The sequence below is a fragment of the Macaca mulatta genome, chromosome 1 (assembly GCF_049350105.2).
Source record: "Macaca mulatta isolate MMU2019108-1 chromosome 1, T2T-MMU8v2.0, whole genome shotgun sequence".
NCBI classification, from domain to species: domain Eukaryota; kingdom Metazoa; phylum Chordata; class Mammalia; order Primates; family Cercopithecidae; genus Macaca; species Macaca mulatta.
The window spans coordinates 38,363,603-38,383,861 of NC_133406.1; the positions used below are offsets into that span (position 1 = coordinate 38,363,603).

Genomic DNA, 20,259 nt, shown 5'->3' on the forward strand with positions numbered 1-20,259 from the left:
CTGTATGGCAAGGACAACTTGCCTTCCTAGGTGGGAGGAGGTGGAAGCGGGTGGCTGGGGCTGGGAGGACAGGAAAAGGCTCAGGCATATCACCTCCCAGGCTGGTGACACACTTAGTCCTTAAATAGTCCTGCCAGGTGTGTCCTGCTCATTGTCTTCATCTTGCATAGACGGGGAACCAAGTTCAGCAGCACTGACAGGGCATGCAATCCTGCCCCTCTGACTCGGGGCCCCTTTTCCCACTGCAGCTGCCTCCCCATGCCAGAAAAGGATTGCTGCTAGGGGAGGGGCACGAGGCACACAGGACACCGGAGGCTCCCAGGCCTCTGGACGGTGACCTAATTCCAAGGAGGAAAGGCGCTGGCATGCCAGCTCTTCCCTGGGGCAGCCTGATGTGCAGGCCCTGCCTTGTGTGGATGGGAGGGGGCTTTGGTTTCTCCAGCCTCCTGTTTGACCTTCCCCAATTGCCTGCATCTGCCTGCCTGGAGAGCTGCTGACCTTGAAGGCCTGGGGCAGCCCTGCCTCACTCACACACTGGAGCATCAGAACCTAGTGTCTCACTCTGTTGCCCAGGCTGGAGTGCAATGGCATAATCTCAGCTCACTGCAACCTCCGATTCCTGGGTTCAGATGATTCTCCTTCCCCAGCCTCCCGAGTAGCTGAGACTACAGGCACCCGCCACTATGTCTGGCTAGTTTTTGTATTTTTAGTAGAGACAGGGTTTAACTATGTTGGCCAGGCTGGTCTCGAACTCCTGACATGTGATCCGCCCGCCTCGGCCTCCCAAAGTGCTGGCCTGAGCCCTAGTGCCTGGGCCATCAGAACCTTCTTACTGAGAGCTTATTAACCAGGAGCCAGGCCTAGGCCAGGCAAGAGCCCCGGGACATGAGAGACCAGCAGCCTCAAGGGGCCCCAGCCTAGCGGGAGGCACACACATATTACAGAGCCAAGGCAGGGTGTGCTGCAAGAGGGGCTGCAGCCGGTGTAGCCTGTGGACAGCCTGGGGCCATGATTCGTGGTTGGCCAGGTGGTTGGCAAGGGCGCCATCCGGACAGGTGAGCACAAGCAGAGCTTTGTAAAACGAGTAGGAAGCTACAGCAAGGGCCGAGTGACTCAGGCACAGAAACCAAAACAGCCACGTGCAAAGGTGTGGGTTTTCCCAGTGTCTAACTTATGTCCCTACCGTGGTTCACAGAAGGCCCCTGACACTGGGACTACACGGAGCAGAAAGTGGCACCACCTTTGCCTCAGGCACCGCAATCTCCTTGGGGCTTGGGGGCACTTTCTGAAGCCACCCGCAGAACGGGCGTCCCGGGTGGCCGCTGGTTTACTCCTCTTTACCGGGAGCCTCCTCTGTAGCTGCGGGGTGCAGCAGAGGCGAGAGGTCTCCGCAGCTGGCACCCGGTGTCCCGGGAGGGAGGACCGGGGTCTGTCGCGGGCCCTGAGACCAGGAGGTGACTGTGCCCTCGGCAGCCGCCCCACACCCGCCCCGCCCTCAGGCCACCAGAGGCCACCTCACAGCGACGCCGGTGCCGCCCCCAAGTCTCCCCGGCGGGGTGGGCGGTCCCTACGGGCCCTGGCAGGCAGCGGGCGGCCGCTTGTTCTGCACCCGCAGGCTCCCCGCCAGCCGCGCCTTCTCGGCCACGCGGCCGCCCGCGGAGAGTGTTCCCGCCGCAGACCCGAGGCGTGGGGCCAGGCAGCGCGGCCAACAGCCTTTGTCTGCGTCCTCCCGCGGGGTCTCGCGCGGGCGGGGGTGAGAGGGGCGCGGGCCCGTTGCCCTGCCTGGGGGTCGCCAGGGTTTTCGTGCCAAGGCTGTTTCCGGGAGGCGGGGTGTGTCCAGCAGGGCACCGGCTGTTAAGAGCCACGGGGGCCTGCAGCCTGAGGGTGGACGGAAGGCGGGCTCACGGGGGTTTTGCACGCCCCCGTCCCCAGTGCGCGCGCGCGCACACACACACACACACACTGCTGGGCTCACCCTGCCCCTGAGGAACGCACGACTGGGGAGGAGGACAGGAGCCGACTGGTGCATCGCAAGGTCCCGGGCTTTGCTGAAAGGTGCTGTGGAGTCTTCGCGCCGAGCCAGACTGGGAGGATGAGCTGGAGCTGTCTGGAGGGATGGGGAAGAAGTGGGGCGAACTATGGACCCTCAAGTTCGTGGGGCGGGCGCGGGGTGTGCAGGAATGACTACCTGGTGCATGCAGTGTCCCCAGCTTTCAGGCGAGCTGGAGAAACCACAGGCTAGCTCGAATTTTGGAAACCCGTGTTAACCAGGACTTCAGGGACCTGCCTTCGTTGGGCTGTCCCTTACCTTGCCCTGCCAGCTCCACAAATGTTCCAGAGCTCTGCTGGGGTCATTAAATAACCCTGAATCCACACAGCAACACTGCGAGGGAGAGACTATTATACCAGGCTTAGGCAGGAGGAGTGGGAGGCTCAAAGGTTAATTCACAGATCCAAGGTCTGGGAGCCAATAAATAGCAGAGGCAGGATTTGAACCTGGCCCTCTGCGACTTCCAGCCAGCATCCTTCCACCCTCCTGGGTCCCTCTGCAGTTCACCTCGCTTGGAGGTCCTCAAGCACCGGAGTACCCGCTCCCCGGCCTGCAGGCACAGCCTACGGGGCGGAGTGGTGCCCTCCAGCAGCTCCCGCGGCCCAGCTTGGCCTGCCCACCACTGACCTTCACCAGGACGCAGGCGCCCTCATTTCGGTGTTCCTTCCGGGAAGAGGGGCTGGAGAAGAGCAGGCAGATGCCTTTCCAGGGCAGTGTTTCCAAACTGCAGGTACAATTCACTCATGGGTTATAAAAGCAATTTTGTGGGTTGAGACAAGCATTGAAAAAAAAAAAAAAAAAAGGACAGGATAGAAAATAAATAAATTAGAGTGCTTTATACAAGCCGAGGGTAGCTTAGGTTTTGAGAAATGCTGCTTCTGTGGGTATGTACCGAGTTGTAATTTGAATGGTTCTGTTCTGCAGGGAGACAGAAGAAACCTCAGGACCATGGCCTGGCCCCTGGGGTAGTGGGGAAGAGGCCTCCACCCTAGATAGGTGTCCTGGGCAGCCGTTTGTTTTCACCTTTTCTGGAGGTGCCAAGAAGAGGCCTATGACCCAGGAGAGGAAGGCAGTGACGCAACTGTGGACTTCTTAGTCCTCCAAACTGCCTCTGGGCACAGGATTCTCGTGTGGGTATTACTGGCAGGAGCTTTGTTTGTTGGCTCCTGGATCTCACCAGCCCCAACTTCACCCATCCATGCACCCACCTACTCTCTCATGCTTATGCATGTGTCTTGGTTGGAATGCCCTTTCCCTGTCCACCCACAGACCCCGTGGCAGCCTTCAAAAATATTAGAGGTGTCTGTCTCTGGAAGCATTCCCAATACTGCATGCTGACTTCGGCTCCTCCCCTTAGATCCCATAGGATCTTGTACCAAGGGCTCTTTACTGTGACTCTTTAGGCAGAATTGCTTGTTTATCCTCCACCAAACTTACCTGGCAACAAGTGGACTTCCCTACTCCATCTGCCCAACCCATTTCCCACCCCAAGTCCCCAGGCTAGTTCTGGAGCGACTCAAAACGCCCTGCTGCCACCTGCATGAACAGGCCTTCCCTTTCTCCCTCCCTCCCCCACATATCCACAGAGAAGCTTCCCTCTTTCCTACAGAGCCAGAGCACCTGCTCAGAAATGGCAAGAGCCTTCCTTGGCAAGAAGCTCTGCCCAGCGTGCTCTGGCTGTGGGTTGGCCAGGTCGGAGTGCTGGACCCCAAGGAAGGGGGCTGCGGGGACTGGCGCTGATATGTGCCCATGGAGCCAGGGCTTAACAGCTGCCCTGCCAGTGCTGGAGGGTATCTGGAGCTCTCCTGTGGCTGCCAGGCTGCCTGCTGGGCCTGCCTTTGTCTTGTCCTTCTGCAGTCTGGGCTCAGGCCCCTACTCACAGTGTGGAGCTGCCCTTAGGGTTCTGGCCCAGTGCCAGGCACTGGGGAGAGGCCCGCCCTGCCCTTAGGATACCCACATCCCCAGGATGGATACAGCTTCAGTTATGAAAAAAGGCCAGCGTGCAGGGCTACAATGGACGCCCCAAGGCAGGAGACCCCACTCTATCTGAGGAGCAGAAAGGCTCCCAGGAGAGCCCACTCTAAGACTCCATGGTCCCCAAGACCCCAAGCTCACCAGCCTCCATCCAGCTCTGGTGTTAACTCAGGAACAAGAGGTGCTCGCATCCACGGGAGCGGCATTCAGAGGCCACAATTTGCTTTCTCATCCTGAGCCCCCCAGACTAAGTCTCCAGGATTTTCTGGGTTTATACAATAAGGGGTTTGGCTCATTTATTTTTTGCTTATTTCCAGCCAAATACACAAAAGCTCCAACACATTTATCAGCAAGGCAGACCTGTGTGAAACCCTGAGCCAGTAGATCTCTTGAACCCTACAGTGGACTTGAAATGCGGTCAAGTCCAAGGCAACTGGTATCCATGCAAACCAGGTACTTCTGGTTCAGTGCTTTAATCCACACTAACTGGCAGAGCTGTTGTGTCCCCTCTCCCCCTCCTCAGCCTTATGCTACCACTTCTCAGGTTAGAGGGATGGCTTAGTGAGATATCTGCTTGCCACCACTGAAGTCAGGCCAGTGTCTTTTCTCTTCATGGAGGCCTCGTATGGTCCAGGCCAACCTGGACTCCGATTCTGTCTCTACCACTTACTAGTTGTAGCCTTAGACAAATTTCTTTATTGCTCCATGCCCCAGTTTTCAGGTGTAAAGTTGGTCTCAACAGTATTTCTCTTGTCGGGTTGAGAACTGAATGAAAATGTTTTGCTCCTCACCGCATCCCTACAGCCTTGGTCAAAGACCTACCCCACACATCAGATTTGCATCAAATATTGGCCAGAACTATTGGTGACTGTTTAAATAAAACTTTTAGGAAGTTTAGAGTTACTGACCTCTTTGAAGGCCAGCCAATTTTACTGTGCCCGGAGAAAGCATCTGATGGTATGTGAGCAAGTGGGCTGGGAAGGGAGGTGGGGAGAAAACACCATCCAAAGAGGCTGGAATCGGAAGCACATGCCCACACTGGCTTCTGGAGCCCACTACCCCCTCTCTGAGGTGCATCTGTGGTGATGCTTGCTCAGGCTCAGCCTGCCCCTGCACAAACAGTCACTGCTAATGCTCCATGTAGCAGCACCTGGGCAGGTGGGCATACAGCTGACACCTGGAGGCACCAAGGATCATTTACTGATTTGAAATGTGTCCTCTAGGACAGTGACCTATTACGGTGGTATGACAGGCCCTCCCTTCCTGTGAGTTTCATTTTTGCCTCAGGTCTTGCCTTTTAACATTTTGGGACATTTGGAATGATGGCAAATCACTGTTTTGCTGCACAGCAAAGCCATGAGTAGAATCGTGTCACTGTCCACCTGTGGAACTGGACCCCTCAGGCTTGCAGATGCAAACTGTCTCCCTCTGCCAAAGCGACAGTCCATGTTTCTCCCTCGGGTCGGGGAGATGATCTGCTTTTATTAGAGAATACGTATAACCTTAACTCTCTAAGCACTCGTTTCTCTGGCGAGGCTGCTCAGTATGTTTATTTGCCATCACCTTTTCTCCCTAGCTACTATGTCTGGGAGAAATCAAGCTAAGGACTTAGCAAGCTCTGATATGGCACCTTCTGTGCTAGGCACTAGGGTCACAGTAAGCAGCTCTGCCTCTCACCACCTGTGTGACCTTTGGAAAATGACTTTTCTGTGTCCCAATTTCCTTACCTGCAGATTTAACAGATGAGGAAACTTCTCATTTTTAGAATTCTGTGTGTTAGTACACAGTACTTAGAACAGTGCCTGGCACATAGAAATTAGTATCAGTGAGGATGATGATGGCAAATGGAATGATCAAGATCTCTCTGCCCTTAAGGACCTTATGTAGCCTCATCACCTCATCCCCACAGAATTTAGGGCAGGCTCTTTCAACTACCAATTTGCTTGGGCAATATTGTTGTTTGCCAGCACTTCAGTGAGGGGGGGAATGAAGGACTCATTCCTTTCTGTTCTGGTCTGTTCTCCCAAGTTCACTGTCTCATTGAAACTGTGCTGTGTAATATTTTGCATACACAGTATGGTTATGTATTAGTCCATTTTTATGCTGCTGAAAAAGATATACCTGAGACTGGGAAGAAAAGGAGCTTTAATTTGACTTACAGCTCCACATGGATGGGGAGGATCATGGCAGAGTGCGAAAGGCACTTCTTACATGGCAGCAGCAAGAGAGAAATGAGGAGGAAGCAACAGTGGAAGCCCCTGATAAACCCATCAGATCTTGTGAGACTTTTTCACTATCATGAGAATAGCACTGGAAAGACTGGCCTCCATGATTCATTTACCTCCCCCTGGGTCCCTCTCAAAACGTGGGAATTCTGGGAGATACAATTCAAGTTAAGAGTTGAATGGGGACACAGCCAAACCATATCATTCCACCCCTGTGCCTTCCAAATCTCATGTCCTCACATTTCAAAACCAATCATGCCTTCCCAACAGTCCCCCCAAAGTCTTAACTCATTTCAGCATTAATCCAAAAGTCCACAGTCCAAAGTCTCATCTGAGACAAGAAGTGTCCCTTCCATCAACGAGACTGTAAAATCAAAAGCAAGCTAGTTACTTCCTAGATACAATGGGGGTACAGGCATTGGGTAAATGCAGCCGTTCCAAATGAGAGAAATTGGCCAAAACAAAGGGGCTACAAGGCCCCATGCAAGTCTGAAATCCAGCAGGGCAGTCACATTTTAAAGCTCTAAAATAGTCTTCTTTGACTCCGTATCTCACATCCAACTCATGCTGACAGCAAGAGGTGGGTTCCCATAGTCTTGGGCAGCTCTGCCCCTGTGGCTTTGCAGGGTATACCCACCCTCCTGGCTGCTTTCATGGGCTAGCATTGAGTGTCTGTGGCTTTTCCAGGTGCACAGTGCAAACTGTAAATGGATCTACCATTCTGGGATCTGGAGGACGGTGGCCCTCTTCTCACAACTCCACTAGGCAGTGCCCCAGTAGGGGCTCTATGTGGGGGATCCAACCCCACATTTCCTGTCTGCACTACTCTAGCAGAGGTTCTCCATGAGGGCCCCGCCCCTGCAGCAATCTTCTGCCTGGGCATCCAGGCATTTCCATACATCTTCTGAAATTTAGGTGGAGGTTCCCAAACCTCAATTCTTGACTTCTGTGCACCTGCACGCTCACCACCACATGGATGCTGCCCAGGCTTGGGGCTTCCACCCTCTGAAGCCACAGCCCAAGCTGTACATTGGTCCCTTTCAGTCATGGCTGGAGTGGCTGGGACACAGGGCACCAAGTCCCTAGGCTGCACACAGCACGGGGACCCTGGGCCTGGCCCATGAAATCACTTTTTCCTCCTGGGCCTCCAGGCCTGTGATGGGAGGGGCTGCTGTGAAGGTCTCTGACATGGCCTGGAGACACTTTCCCCATGGTCTTAGAGATTAACATTGGGCTCTTTGCTACTTAGGCAAATTTCTGCAGCTGGCTTGAATTTCTCCCCAGAAAATGGAGTTTTCTTTTCTACTGTATCATCAAGCTGCAAATTTTCTGAACTTTTATGCTCTGTTTCCCTTTTTAAACAGAATGCTTTTAACAGCACCTAAGTCACAATGTGAATGCTTTGCTGCTTAGAAATTTCTTCTGCCAGATACCTGAAATCATCTCTCTCAAGTTCAAAGCTCCACAAATCTCTAGGGCAAGGGCAAAATGCAGCCAATCTCTTTGCTAGAACATAAAAAGAGTCACCTTTGCACCAGTTCCCAACAAGTTCTTCATCTCCATCTGAGACCACCTCAGCCTGGACCTTATTGTTCATATCGCTATCAGGCTTTTGGTCAAAGCCATTCCACAAGTCTCTAGGAAGTTCCAAACTTTCCCACATTTTCCTGTTTTCTTCTGAGCCCTTTAAACTGTTCCAACCTCTGTCTGTTACCCAGTTCCAAAGTCACTTCCACATTTTCGGGTATCTTTTCAGCAATGCCCCACTCTACTGGTACCAATTTACTGTATTAGTCCATTTTTACACTGCTGACAAAGACATACCTGAGACTGGGAAGAAAAGGAAGTTTAATTGGACTTACAGTTCCACCTGGCTGGGGAGGATCATGGCGGAGGGTGAAAGGCACTTCTTACATGGCAGCAGCAAGAGAGAAATGAGGAGGAAGCACAAGCAGAAATCTGATAAAACCCATCAGATCTCATGAGATTTATTCACTATCACGAGAATAGCACGGGAAAGACCAGCCCCCATGATTCAATTACCTCCCCCTGGGTCTCTCCCACAACATGTGGGAATTCTAGGAGATACAATTCAAGTTGAGATTTGAATGTGGACACAGCCAAACCATATCAGGCTACTTGGGGGTTTAAGAATTCATATAACTTGCTCAGCCAGAGAAAGCATAATTGATAATTCAGATATTCCAGCAGTTACAAACTTTTCCTACCCCAGGCAGATGCACATGTCTTTTATTAGAGGGGGTGGGAGGAGAACAACAGAGCTGTGCTTAGGTGTGAAAAGAACTAAAAACAAAACTAAGAAACAACCTAACAAAAAACACCCAGGCCAAGGCTTGTGGCATCTCCACTTCTTTAATGCCGAACAATATTCTTCATATAGTTGTAATATGATCTCAAGAGTAACTGAGACTTCATGGTGTAAAAATATTACTTTTAAGGATGGCTAGTTTTTTGTTTTACACAGTACTTTGGGGGGATTAGGGTTTTAAGTTTATAGTGTCATCAGATTTTATTTCACATTATGATGAAAATCAAAGCCATGGATAATGTTTCATTTTGCAGGGGTTATTGTTTTACTGTAACCTAAAGTCCATGTAGCAGTGGTTCTCAAACTAGAGCATGCAACAGAACCCCCAGGAGGCCATGGTGAAACACACTGCGGGCCTCGCCTTGCATTTCCAGCAAGTCCTCCATGCAGAGATGCGACTGCTGGTCCCACACCACACCTGGAGACCTGCCATACACAGGAAACAAAAATTTACCTGTGTCTCACGGTTGTAAACCATGACACTAGGGCTCTAGCCCTCCTCTCTTTATGTCGAGGAGTCAGGCATCATCTGGAAACCACCCATGGATTTGTAATTCTAATTCTTGATCCTACTTCTTTGGTTTGTATCTTCTAGTTATTTAACATGAAAACACCATAAGGTTATTTATCCTTGAAAAAAACATGATAGTTTATTCCTGCTGACTTTTGTCACATATTACACATTCTGTCTTTGAATTAGACTAATTTCTGATTATGAATGAGCCGGTGAAAGGATAGTTCCAGCTAGAGAAACAGAACCCATAATCGGTTTCAGCTTGCTTTCTCTGGCCCTTTCCTAGATGGCTTCTAGGTCACCCCTCACCCCCAGCATTCTCTGAAGTCTGTTTGTTGAGAGCTGGAGCCCAGCCTGTGTCAGTTACGAAGTAATCACATGGAATCTAAAAGCAATTCCAAAAACATATTGGCGGGACACCTGGCTGTCCTCTCCTTGCCCCACACAGATGACAGGGCACAGATACTCTACTTTCCTGAAGATGAAGACATCTGCTTTTCCCAGAACAGACTTTAACTGCAGGGTCACAGTTGTCCTTCAGTAGGATGATCTCAGCTAAAATCTGCTTTCTGCAGAGCAGGAAAAAACCCTGAACTCGGTCCCACCCCAGGGCTGATGGAAAGCTTGGCTGGAGCGGAGCACTGGGCTGCCACGAACACCAGGGAACAGGGCCTTGGTCAGCAAAGAACGAAGCCGGGTGGTCTTATTCCAAACACCCCCTGAATAACCAAGTGGCCTCCAGGTTTGACAGCTCATAACCTTTTAAAAAGTGGTAAAATACAATTTTGCACAAAGGTCTGGCCGCAGTTGGCAAACCAGGTGCATTGCATGAAATGTTCATGTGAAACCCAAGCAGTAGGGCAGGCAGCTGGAACAATCGCTGTCTAAGCACAGTTAACGCCCACACAGCCCTGGGGAAGGGCAGCTCTGCACAAAGGGCATGTCTGAAGAAAAACAGCACCAACATGTTCATTTATGGCAGAGAAAAACCAAGCTGCTTCTTTCTTCCTCTTCCCCTCAATCTGTATTAATAAAGAGGCTTTAATATAATAAAGAACTCCAGAATTTATCTAGATTGCAGCAACCTGACCAAGGTGCCACTATACCTTTCAGAGCTTCGGTATTTGCAAAAGGCAAGTCACCAGCGGTGAGGAGGATATATGACAAGTTAGCATCAGTCTGCCCCCTGGTAAGTGCCTTAGGGTCGTCCCAGAGAAAATGCAGTTTCTAACGGCCAAATCCAAAATGCATTGCACCAAATGGCTACCATGTATGTTGTGGTGAGCTGTAATTGTTTTCATGGCTAATAAGGGGCTGAGCCTCTGAGTCTGTCCTTAAAGATGGTAACTACAGAAGGCAGCTGTTTTGGAGTTTGACCTCCACCCTGTGTTACTGAGCATGGGCTTCCATCATGAGATTCATAGCAATGCTGCTCAGGGCTGAGGGATCATTCTACTCTACTCGAAACTCTCTTGGTGTTCTGGATTCAACACCAGCGAGCACAGTTTCCCAGTGAGCATTAATTAATTGGCAAATAAACAGGTGAGAATGGCATCCTGTTTATATACAGCAGACCAATGTGAGCCCCACAAGAATAAGACCTCACTATTTGAAGTATAAGCTTTTTTTTTTTTTTTAAGGCTGGGAGTTGGGTGCAGGCAGCTGGACATTAAAGGAAGACCATCTTGGACAGGCACGGTGGTTCATGCCTGTAATCTCAGCACTTTGTGGGGCCAAGACGGGTGGACCACTTGAGGCCAGGAGTTCAAGACCATCCTGGCCAACATGGTGAAACCCCATCTTTACTAAAAATACAAAAATTAGCCAGGTGTTGGGGGGCACGCCTGTAATCCCAGCTACTTGGAAGGTTGAGGCATCAGAATGGCTTGAACCCAAGAGGTGGAGGTTGCAGTGAGTTGAGATCACACCACTGCACTCCAGTCTGGGTGACAGAGAGAGACTCCATCTCAAAAAAAAAAAAAAAAAATCATCTCTATGCGAACGATATGAGGTAATACAGTTGTTAGGAAGCTAGATCTAACCATTCCACAATGTACGAACAGTAGTAGCCCCTTATCCTCGCTGTCACTTTCCATGGTTTCAGCTACCAGTGGTCAACCGCATTCCAAAAATTTAAATGGAAAATTCCAGAAATACACAATTCATAAGTTTTAAATTGCACACTATTCTGGGTAGCGTGAAGAAATCTCACATGGTTCCATTCAGAACATGAATCATCCCTTTGTCCAACATCTCCACACTATAGACACGACCTGCCTGATAGTCACTTAGGCCTGAGTCCTAACAGGAATCTCGTTCTGACGGAGCTGCTGTATATGCGCAAGTGTTTGTGTGTGTGTGCTCACACCGGCACACAGAAGTGGAGTAGGGATCCTCATTTATCCACCCACTGACTTCTCTGGTAAAACAAGAGGGCTGGATTATCAGGGTTTTCAAGACCTCAGAGTTTTTGAGGGCTCCCGCAGGGATAGCTCCCCCTGTGTCTTCCCCATTCCCCCTATAACCAGAGCAGCACTCTATACCAGGGGTGTCCAATCTTTTGGTTTTCCTGGGCCACATTGGAAGAATTGTCATGGGCCACACATAAAATACACTAACAATAGCTGATAAACTAAAAAAAAAAAAAATCACAAAAAAACCTCATGTTTTAAGAACGTTTACAAATTCTGTGTTGGCCACATTCCAAGCCATCCTGGGCCATGGGTTGGACAAGCTTGCTCTGTACTTTGCTTATGAGTTGAGATTACCTATAAAATTCCATCCTGCATTTGCAAACTTGAACAAGAAAGGCTCCAAGTCACTGGGCTGGAGCTCTGTTCTTGTCCAGGCCCTGGTTCCTGGGTTCTGTGGTTCTGTAAGCGGAAACGGCAGCTGGGGCCTGGAGGCCTGGATATAGCTGAGTAGGGAGCACTCGTGTGGGGCTAAATGAATGCAGATGAAGGATCTGGATAGTCTGGGACCCTACATGTCTTCCTTCTTTGCCTCCTTCCCAGGGACGCACTCTCTGAGATATTTTCTGGGCGTTTCGGATCCTGGCCATGGGGTCCCTGAATTTATTTCAGTTGGGTATGTGGACTCACAGCCTATCACCACATATGACAGTGTCACTTGGCAGAAGGAGCCGCGGGCCCCATGGATGGCAGAGAACCTCGAGCCTGATCACTGGGAGAGGTACACTCAGCTGCTGAGGGGCTGGCAGCAGACGTTCAAGGTGGAACTGAAGCGCCTGCAGAGGCACTACAATCACTCAGGTGTGCATGCGGCAGAGATGGACGCTTCCCCCACCCCGCAGAGGGCCCTGGGCTGACCTCCAACGAGCAATGCTGACTTGCACCTGCTGTGGCTTTTGGCAAAACCTGGGAAATCCGGTTGGTGGAGTTCAGAGCTTCCCATTTGCCTGTGCATCTTCTGGACTGTTCCTCTCTCCCCCAGGAGCCCTTTATCCTCTGCCGCATCCCCCTTCCCAATATCCCCATCTCCTTTCCCTTTCTAAATTTGCCCATTCTGTGTCTCACTTCCTGGTAGCCAGGCCTAGTGACTTGCTTGCTTATGCATAATGACATTAACTTTCCCAGTGATATTTCTGGCTCCTGCCTCTCTCTCCCTCCTCCACTGCACTCAAATAGCCACAGTTTATCAATCAATCATTCCTATTACAGGATAACTTCCCAAGGCAGGAATTATCACACATCACACTCCTTTGGCATGCAGTAGGTACTTCACAAATATCTGTTGTCAGAGTGGTATAATGGACACTGGCGACTCAGGAAGGGTAAGGGTGGAAGGTAGGCGAGGGGTGAAAATAATCACCTACCGAGTACAACATACATGATTCGGGCGACAGATACACTAAAAGCCCAGACTTCACCACTACACGATTCATCCATGCAACCAAAACCTACTTGTATCCCTAAAGCTATTTGAACAACAACAACAAAAAATTTAAAAAACAACCTTGCTGTCAGGTGGGCTTCCACAAGAGGGACCTCCTGGGGACTCAGCAATGCCACAGCAGGCCTGGGGGGTGAGGTAATGTAGACCAGAGGATGCTTCCAGCCATGCCCCCACTCCCAGCACTTGAGAGTCCACCTCTGTCCCTGTGTGGACCCCCCTGGGCTTGCATGTGTGTTCCAGGGTCTCACACTTACCAGACAATGATTGGCTGTGAGCTGCTGGAGGACGGAAGCACCACAGGATTTCTGCAGTATGCATATGACGGGCAGATTTCCTGATCTTCAATAAAGACAGCCTCTCCTGGCTGGCTGTAGATAATGTGGCTCACACCGTCAAGCGGGCATGGGAGGCCAATCAGCATGAGTTGCAATATCAAAAGAATTGGCTGGAAAAAGAATGTATTGCCTGGCTAAAGAGATTCCATAGCCCCAGCCTCTCTCTCTCCTCCAGCTCTCTGGTCTTTTTTGAGGATGCTCATTGCAGTGGCCAAAACCAACCAGAGGCCGGGGGCTCTGGAAGTGCAGTCTGATGCGTATAGCCTCCTGGGGCATGGAAGGGCAGAGATGAGATGAGATGGGGGCTCACAGGGAGAGCCTATGGGGAAGACACCCTACAAAGAACAGGTAAAGAGAGGAGGCCTTGTTCCTGCATTGCCTGAACAACTGTTTCTGTACATAACTCCTCTGATGTAGGTTACATCCACCCTATCCTGAAGCCATCTCTTTAGTTGGCCTGTTGTGATCTCATGGCTAGAGCCCCCCACGAACTTTCTCTGGTTACTTCTGGGTAGCATCTTGACAAGATTTGACAGTTCCCCTTTTCTTGACAGAGTACCTCCAAGGGCACCTTGTTTTTGGGGATCCATTGAGGCAAATTCTTGCGTCAATGATAAGCTGGGAAATTCTTTGGGAGGTGGAGCAATTCTTACAAATTGTTTAGTTAACAAAGGGCTCACACATCACCAGTAGGACTGAAAATCTGGATTTACCAGGACAAACAGAGGATCTCTGCTTTACTAACAGCTTAATGACAAGATTCCTTCCAGCAAAGAGCTCTTCTTATACCTTAAAGATACGATTCAATTGGTCAACTTTTAGTTAATACAGAACTTTTCGTGTATGATCTTATTATTCAAAATGCATTACCCCTGCATCATGCTACAGGAAATACCTAGACACAGGTGCCTTTCCTCACAGGAGTAGGAGGGGTTTTCTCAGTTGTGGCCAATAGCAGGGGAGGTATCTGGCCACACTTATGAATATGGAGCATCTGCCAAAAGTACAGGCTTTGGAGGCAGATGACTGGAGTCTGAGCTTTGACTCTCCCATTCCCTAGCTGAAAAACTATCTCTTAATGGTTGCAGGTAACAGAAACCTATGTAAACCGGCTCAAGCACAAAGTGGGATGCTATTTTAAAGGTGGGAATCAGGGCAGTGTGGGGACCTGAGAGATCAAAACCAAGATGTGAATGATTTTATCCATGAGGTAGGGACGTGGCTGCCAGCACAAAGCTCGTATCCTCCACACATCACCACTCTATAAGAATGGGCGTCTCTCTCCTGGCTCTGGTTAATACAAGGAAAAGGAAGTCACAGGAGGACTCTGACGTGCGTTAGATCATGTGGCACCTCTGGGCCGAATCACCAAGACCATCAGGATAAGCCTCTAAGACAAGCCATAGCTAACAGCCCTGGCAAGAACTAAATGGTACACTCAATATGGTTTAAATGAATTCAACAAAGACAGCATCTGTAGGGGGATAATCAGGACTGAGGAAACCAGTATGGGATGGTGAAGTGTCCAGAGATGTGTCACAGAGGGAAGCATTACCTCCACCAGAGGTGAAGGGTAAAAGAGAATACTGTTATCATAGTTCAGCAAGAGCTGCTCCCCAGGCAGAGGATGCTCCTTGTGAGAGCTGTGACCGTGGCCCCCGGTGGGACTGTAGTGAGGTGGGTTGGGGAATGAAGCCCCAAACTCTCTCTCCTCCAGCTCTCTGGTCTTTTTTGAGGATGCTCATTGCAATGGCCGAACCCAACCAGAGGCCGGGGGCTCTGGAAGTGCAGTCTGATGCGTACAGCCTCCTGGGGCACGGAAGGGCAGAGATGAGATTAGCTGGGGACTCACAGGGAGAGCCCAACCAGCACACACACTGTTTTAGGCTAGGGCTGGGCAGGAGGATTAAGATTGGTGCCGCTCAACACAAGCACATGTTGGAATGGGGTAGGGTCATTTTCCAAAATACGCTGTGTTTGGCAGAAGGGGTTCCTGCAGTTAGAAAAAGTGAGGCTAACAGATGGTAGGCCAAAAAAGCAATAAACTTGAGTGAAATCAACAGGTATGATAAAGCCTACCCTACAGAAATGGATAAGAAAAATGTGCATAAAAGCACTGTGTAAACTGTAGGGCTCTGTTCCCTTTTCATGAGGCCATCAGTCATACTGGATTAGGGGCCCACCCTACTACTGCAGGATGACCTCACCTTCCCAAATTATATCAACCCTATTTCCAGAGAAGGCCACATTCTGAGGTCCTGGGGGTTACAACTTCATGAATTTTTGCAGGGGGAAACAATTCAACTCCTAATACATCTCTACCCAACCTCTGTAGGTTCCCTCAATCCACCAAAACTTTCTGGCTCCACTGGATTATCTAGCAGTTAGGAAACCAAGATCATTAAACGAATTCACCACAGCTACAGTGAGACTGACTACCTTAGCTTACCTCTGTGAGAGGAGTTAAGCCAAGGGAATCTGTGGAATTTTGGAGGGTTTGGGGGCACTTGGGGGCAGGCGGCAAAGTCCTTCCTTTAAATCCCAACACTTAGTTCTCTTCCATTTATAAGACTCGCTCCTCCATCCCAACTCCTGCACCACAGGACAAGGAAGTGTTCTTGGCCTTCAACTTTCATCCCTGATGGTGAAAGCAGTTGCTCCTGATCTATTTGCCTACCAGCTTCTCCTCTGGAGCCTGAGGCATCTGATGCCTGCCCAGCTGGTTCTCAGTAAGAAGGTCAAGTTCAACCAGAGGGGAGATCCTGATGCCTTTCAGTAGTTAAATATGAGTTCAGACCCCGGGGTCTGGACAGAAGATTTGGAGTCCCACCAGCTGGGCATAAGTGGCTCATACCTGTAATCCCAGCACTTGGGGAGGCTGAGGCGGGTGGATCACTTGAGGTCAGGAGTTCGAGACCAACCTGGCCAACAAGGTCTCATCTCTACCAAAAATACAAAAATTAGCCTGGCTTGGTGGCACGGACCTGTAGTCCCAGCTACTAGGCAGGAGGCTGAAGCACGAGTATTACTTGAGCCTGGGAGTCGGAGGTTGCAGTGAGCCGAGATTACACCATTGCACTTTGGCCTGGGCGACAGAGTGAGACTCTACCTCAAAAAAAAAAAAAAAAAAAAAAAAAAAAAAAAAAAAAAGATTGGGGTCCCTTGGACCCAAGATTTCTGAAAAACACTCAGACTGTGGGGACCCCTGCTGAGGGAGAAGTCCCAAATTGTGGCTTCAGGGGAATGCACCAAGGCTCTCACTGAGGCCGCCTTCTCCAACAAGCTCCCCTCCTGCTTCCTCATGGTTGGCATGGCTGAGTAAAAAGGACACTGAGCACAGCCCATGCATGAACGCCTTGCCATGCAGCAGGATAAAACCCATAATGCCACTCAGCGTGCCTTGGTTGTAAATCTAGTTTGATTACAACACTAATTTCTGGCCATTTGTTCTGTTTCTGGTTTGTGAACCAACCGAAGACATGAGCAGGGCCTCAGCTAACCCACAAATAGCACATGTGCAAACTGGAAAAATGAACCCTTCTTCTGGGAGGACGCAGCCCAGGCCAGGTCACCTGGCTTGGCCAGCAGAACACAGAGTGAATTTTGGTCCCGTTTGTTCCCCAGTGGGGTATCTATCCTTGTGCAGGGCACAAGCTTACATGGCAGCTCTGGTCATATCATTAGAAGACAGACAGAAATGGGCTGCACACCAGAATGAATGATTTGGAAGGGAGGGGTGACGGTATAAAGAATAGGCCAATTCATTCAAAATGGTAGAAGCAGAATGCCAAATTCCACCCACTCTTACCAATGCTCTGAGCTGGGAAGCACAGGAAGCTGCTGCTTTTCCTCTTCCCCTTGCCCCCACTCCGTGTTGGCTGCACCAGCAGAGGCTTCTGCATTTGTCCCTGGGCGGGAGTTGGGAGTGAAGGTCTGGGCCAGAAGGTTCTGCTGAGCTGAGCTGCTGGGTGGCAGCTGGAAGGCCAGGCTGGCTGAAACCCTGGCGAGGTGACACTGGGTCTGAGGCAGGTGCAGTGGCAACAGCCAGACCTCTGAGGACACAAATGGGCCAGAGAGTAGGAAGAATGGAGCTGGGGGGAGGAGGGGTGGGACAGCCTCTGAGAGGAGGCTATGGGATGAAATGGGAAGCCACCAAAATGGAAAAGGAAGTGAAACCAAGGGAGAACTAAGAGTGCCACCCAAGCCAAAGCCGTCCTGGCCTTTCTTCCTTTCTGAGGCATCAGCGCAGATTCTAAGGTTACCTGAACTGACTGAAAGCTCTGTTGTTTTCTGAGCAACACGGCAGTGGTACAGAGAATTTCCGGAACGCACTGGGAAGACACACGCTCTAGAAGGTGACAATTCTGGGGAAATCTGAAGGGCTGGAATAATAAAAAGTCAAACATTTGGCATCCCATCAGCTGCTGAAACAACCCTCTCATGTACTTTAAAATACCCAAGACACGCACTGTGCATATTACTCACGAAACAGCTACGAATGCACAGTCTGTGCATTACCAGTTCATGGCACACTGTGCCTCAGGAAGCCACTGAGTGGCCTGGTCATGCAGCTTGTCAATCTTCTGGGAGAGGTTCTGCCTGACTGAATTGGCTTCCATAGTATTTGCACTTCACGGTTGAAATCCTTAAGAAAGGAGGTCAGCTTCTGGCTCTATAACGAGTTGGTCTTGGCCACCCAACAGCCGCCCTTCCTAGCTGGAGCCATGGTGCTTGGGTGGAGACAACAGGTGTAAAATGGGTCAAGTGAAACTGTGCTTGCTGCTGTAGCTGAGAGGGAGCAGCTCTATGGCTACCCTAACACGCGACGGCCACCACCAAATTCAAACTCAGCTGCCACAGGCTGCCAAATGAGAAGTCGCCATCTTAGGACAGTCCCTTAATGTCCAATACGAGGACGCTCCACAGTCAGGCAGCCAGTCCACAGGTAGGACTACAGTGCCCAGAAGTCATGGCGATTTTGTTTTCAGATTGACAGATAACACTGTGTTTTCATCGTGTACATGTTTTGAAGTACACAGAAGTGCCCCCTGCCCCAGTGCCTTTTTGCAGGGATACATTCCAAGACCCACAGTGGATGCCTGAAACCGCAGATTGTACTGACTAGATGATAAACTGTTTCTTCCCTTATATATATAAGGACTCCCTTGATGATGTCTTTGTATAGGCTCGTGCTTTCTGGTGCAACCCATTCTGATAACTGAAACCTCAGAAAGTGAAACCACAGATAAGGTGGGACTCCTGTGCACGTGAGCGACAGGATAGTGGAAGAAGAAAATAAACATAAAGGTCGTCCTTTACCCAAGAAGGGAACTCAGTTCAGACAAGGAAGAGGAAGAGCAAAAGGTCAAGACACACCATAACAGTTACCCCAGCTGCAGGGCAACAAGGGTTATCTATGGTGAAACCAACTGCAGGCCTGACACTCAAGTTTGACACGAGGGTCTTCAAGACCCCCTCGCCTGTGCACTCCAGCAGCCAGGGAACGGACTTACAGCATGTTAGTGAATGGCAGCCCTCTCTGACAGCAAAAAGATCTTCCTCACTGCCAGTGGGTGGTGGAGCGAGCATACTACTACTGGCCAGTGATGTGTGGAGGACTGATTTTGCACAACGGCATCTAGAGGCCTTGGGAAACCTCCAGCCCTCTAGCCATCTTGCCCAAATCTGCAGACCCAAAAATGAGAAGCAGCCAGACTTGTTCTGATGGGCCACCAATGGGCACTTCTGGGGTCCTGAAAAGACTTCTTCCCATCAGGTGCATTGTTTCTTTGATGTGAAGTTCTAGAGCAGGGAGTAGGTTCCTCTGGGGAATTTGGAAAAGGGGAGACACACTGTTCTCACATCAGTTTTCAAGCTTTGCTGTTTATGCCTCATAACCGAGCTGACCCCAGAAATCCCCTGCTGAGTCCATGCAATGGAAACTTCTCGTCATTTTCCCAGCTGTATTCTCCTCCCTGCTCTTTGAGTGACTGCTCTCTGCCTCCTGTAACTCAGCATCCTCTGGCCTGCCCCATCTGCAACTGACATGGCATGGAAGGACCCCATGTTCTCAAAAACACTGCCACCTCACTCTCCTCAGAGAACCCTCAGGATCTGGCATTTCCACTCTGTGTATGCAGGAGTCCAGGAGGATCAGGCTCAGAAAGGTGAGAGCTCTGGGCCATGAGAGTGCACATCTAGGAAGTAGGGGGAACCGTACGAATCAAGGCCCGGATGGTACAGCAGGACAGGTCACAGGGGTGCCCACAGCAGCAGAACAGGATATCTCACCACTCACACCCATCCCCCTCCTTCAGTGGGGGTTACTAAATGGGGCTTTGGGATCTCTCACCTTCTTTGCCCACTAGTTCCTTTGAAGCTGGCCTGTGGAATGGTGTTTTATGTTTATCCTTGTTTACTGTAGACCAAAAATTGGTTTGGAAGCAGCTTCCAAGTCTTGCTCCTCTCTCTCACTGGTTAGTGGACAATTGGATAAGGGAACTGTAGGGCTTAGACCAGTCTACGGTCTTATGTGACCAGCTGCAGAGTAAGTACCTCTAAGCTATCCATGGTCCCCTGCCAGGTCTACAGACTCTGCAGAGAGCACCGATCTCATGGGTTCATGTGCACCCTGTCTGGTGGCCTCATTCTGTGTGTTTAGCGTCTGCCCAATGCATGGATACGTTACATGCAGTTAGTGGTGAGATCCTCATGCTGAAGCCAGCCTCTGTGCCCCAAAAAGTCATAGGCTGTGATCCAAGAATCTGGGAAGTAGAGTTCTTACCCTCAGGCTTGGGTGGCTCTTCGTTGCATTTTGTGTTATTCTGCAATATGATCATTCTAGTGATTCAATCCTTTTCAAGTCGAATTGTTTTCAGGTTGTTTCGTTTTCCTCTTCCGGAGACTTTTGTACATAC

The 20,259-nt window shown here is 50.2% G+C and overlaps 1 protein-coding gene across 3 annotated transcripts in view; it reads right to left on the reverse strand.

The window, feature by feature from the left end:
• LOC114679432 (uncharacterized) overlaps nucleotides 1-19,933 on the reverse strand; it is a 28,295-nt gene extending 8,362 nt beyond the window's left edge. For all 3 annotated transcript variants that reach the window (XM_078001077.1, XM_078001073.1, XM_078001072.1), the window contains exons 1-5: nucleotides 17,605-19,933; nucleotides 17,151-17,342; nucleotides 13,262-13,452; nucleotides 2,678-2,774; nucleotides 1,976-2,107 (exon numbers count right to left, since the gene is read on the reverse strand). In XM_078001077.1, the coding sequence (XP_077857203.1) occupies nucleotides 1,976-2,107; nucleotides 2,678-2,774; nucleotides 13,262-13,452; nucleotides 17,151-17,342; nucleotides 17,605-17,784 (792 nt within the window). In that variant the 5' untranslated portion in view covers nucleotides 17,785-19,933. The remainder of the gene's footprint in view (nucleotides 1-1,975; nucleotides 2,108-2,677; nucleotides 2,775-13,261; nucleotides 13,453-17,150; nucleotides 17,343-17,604) is intronic.
• Between the last annotated feature and the right edge of the window lie 326 nt (nucleotides 19,934-20,259).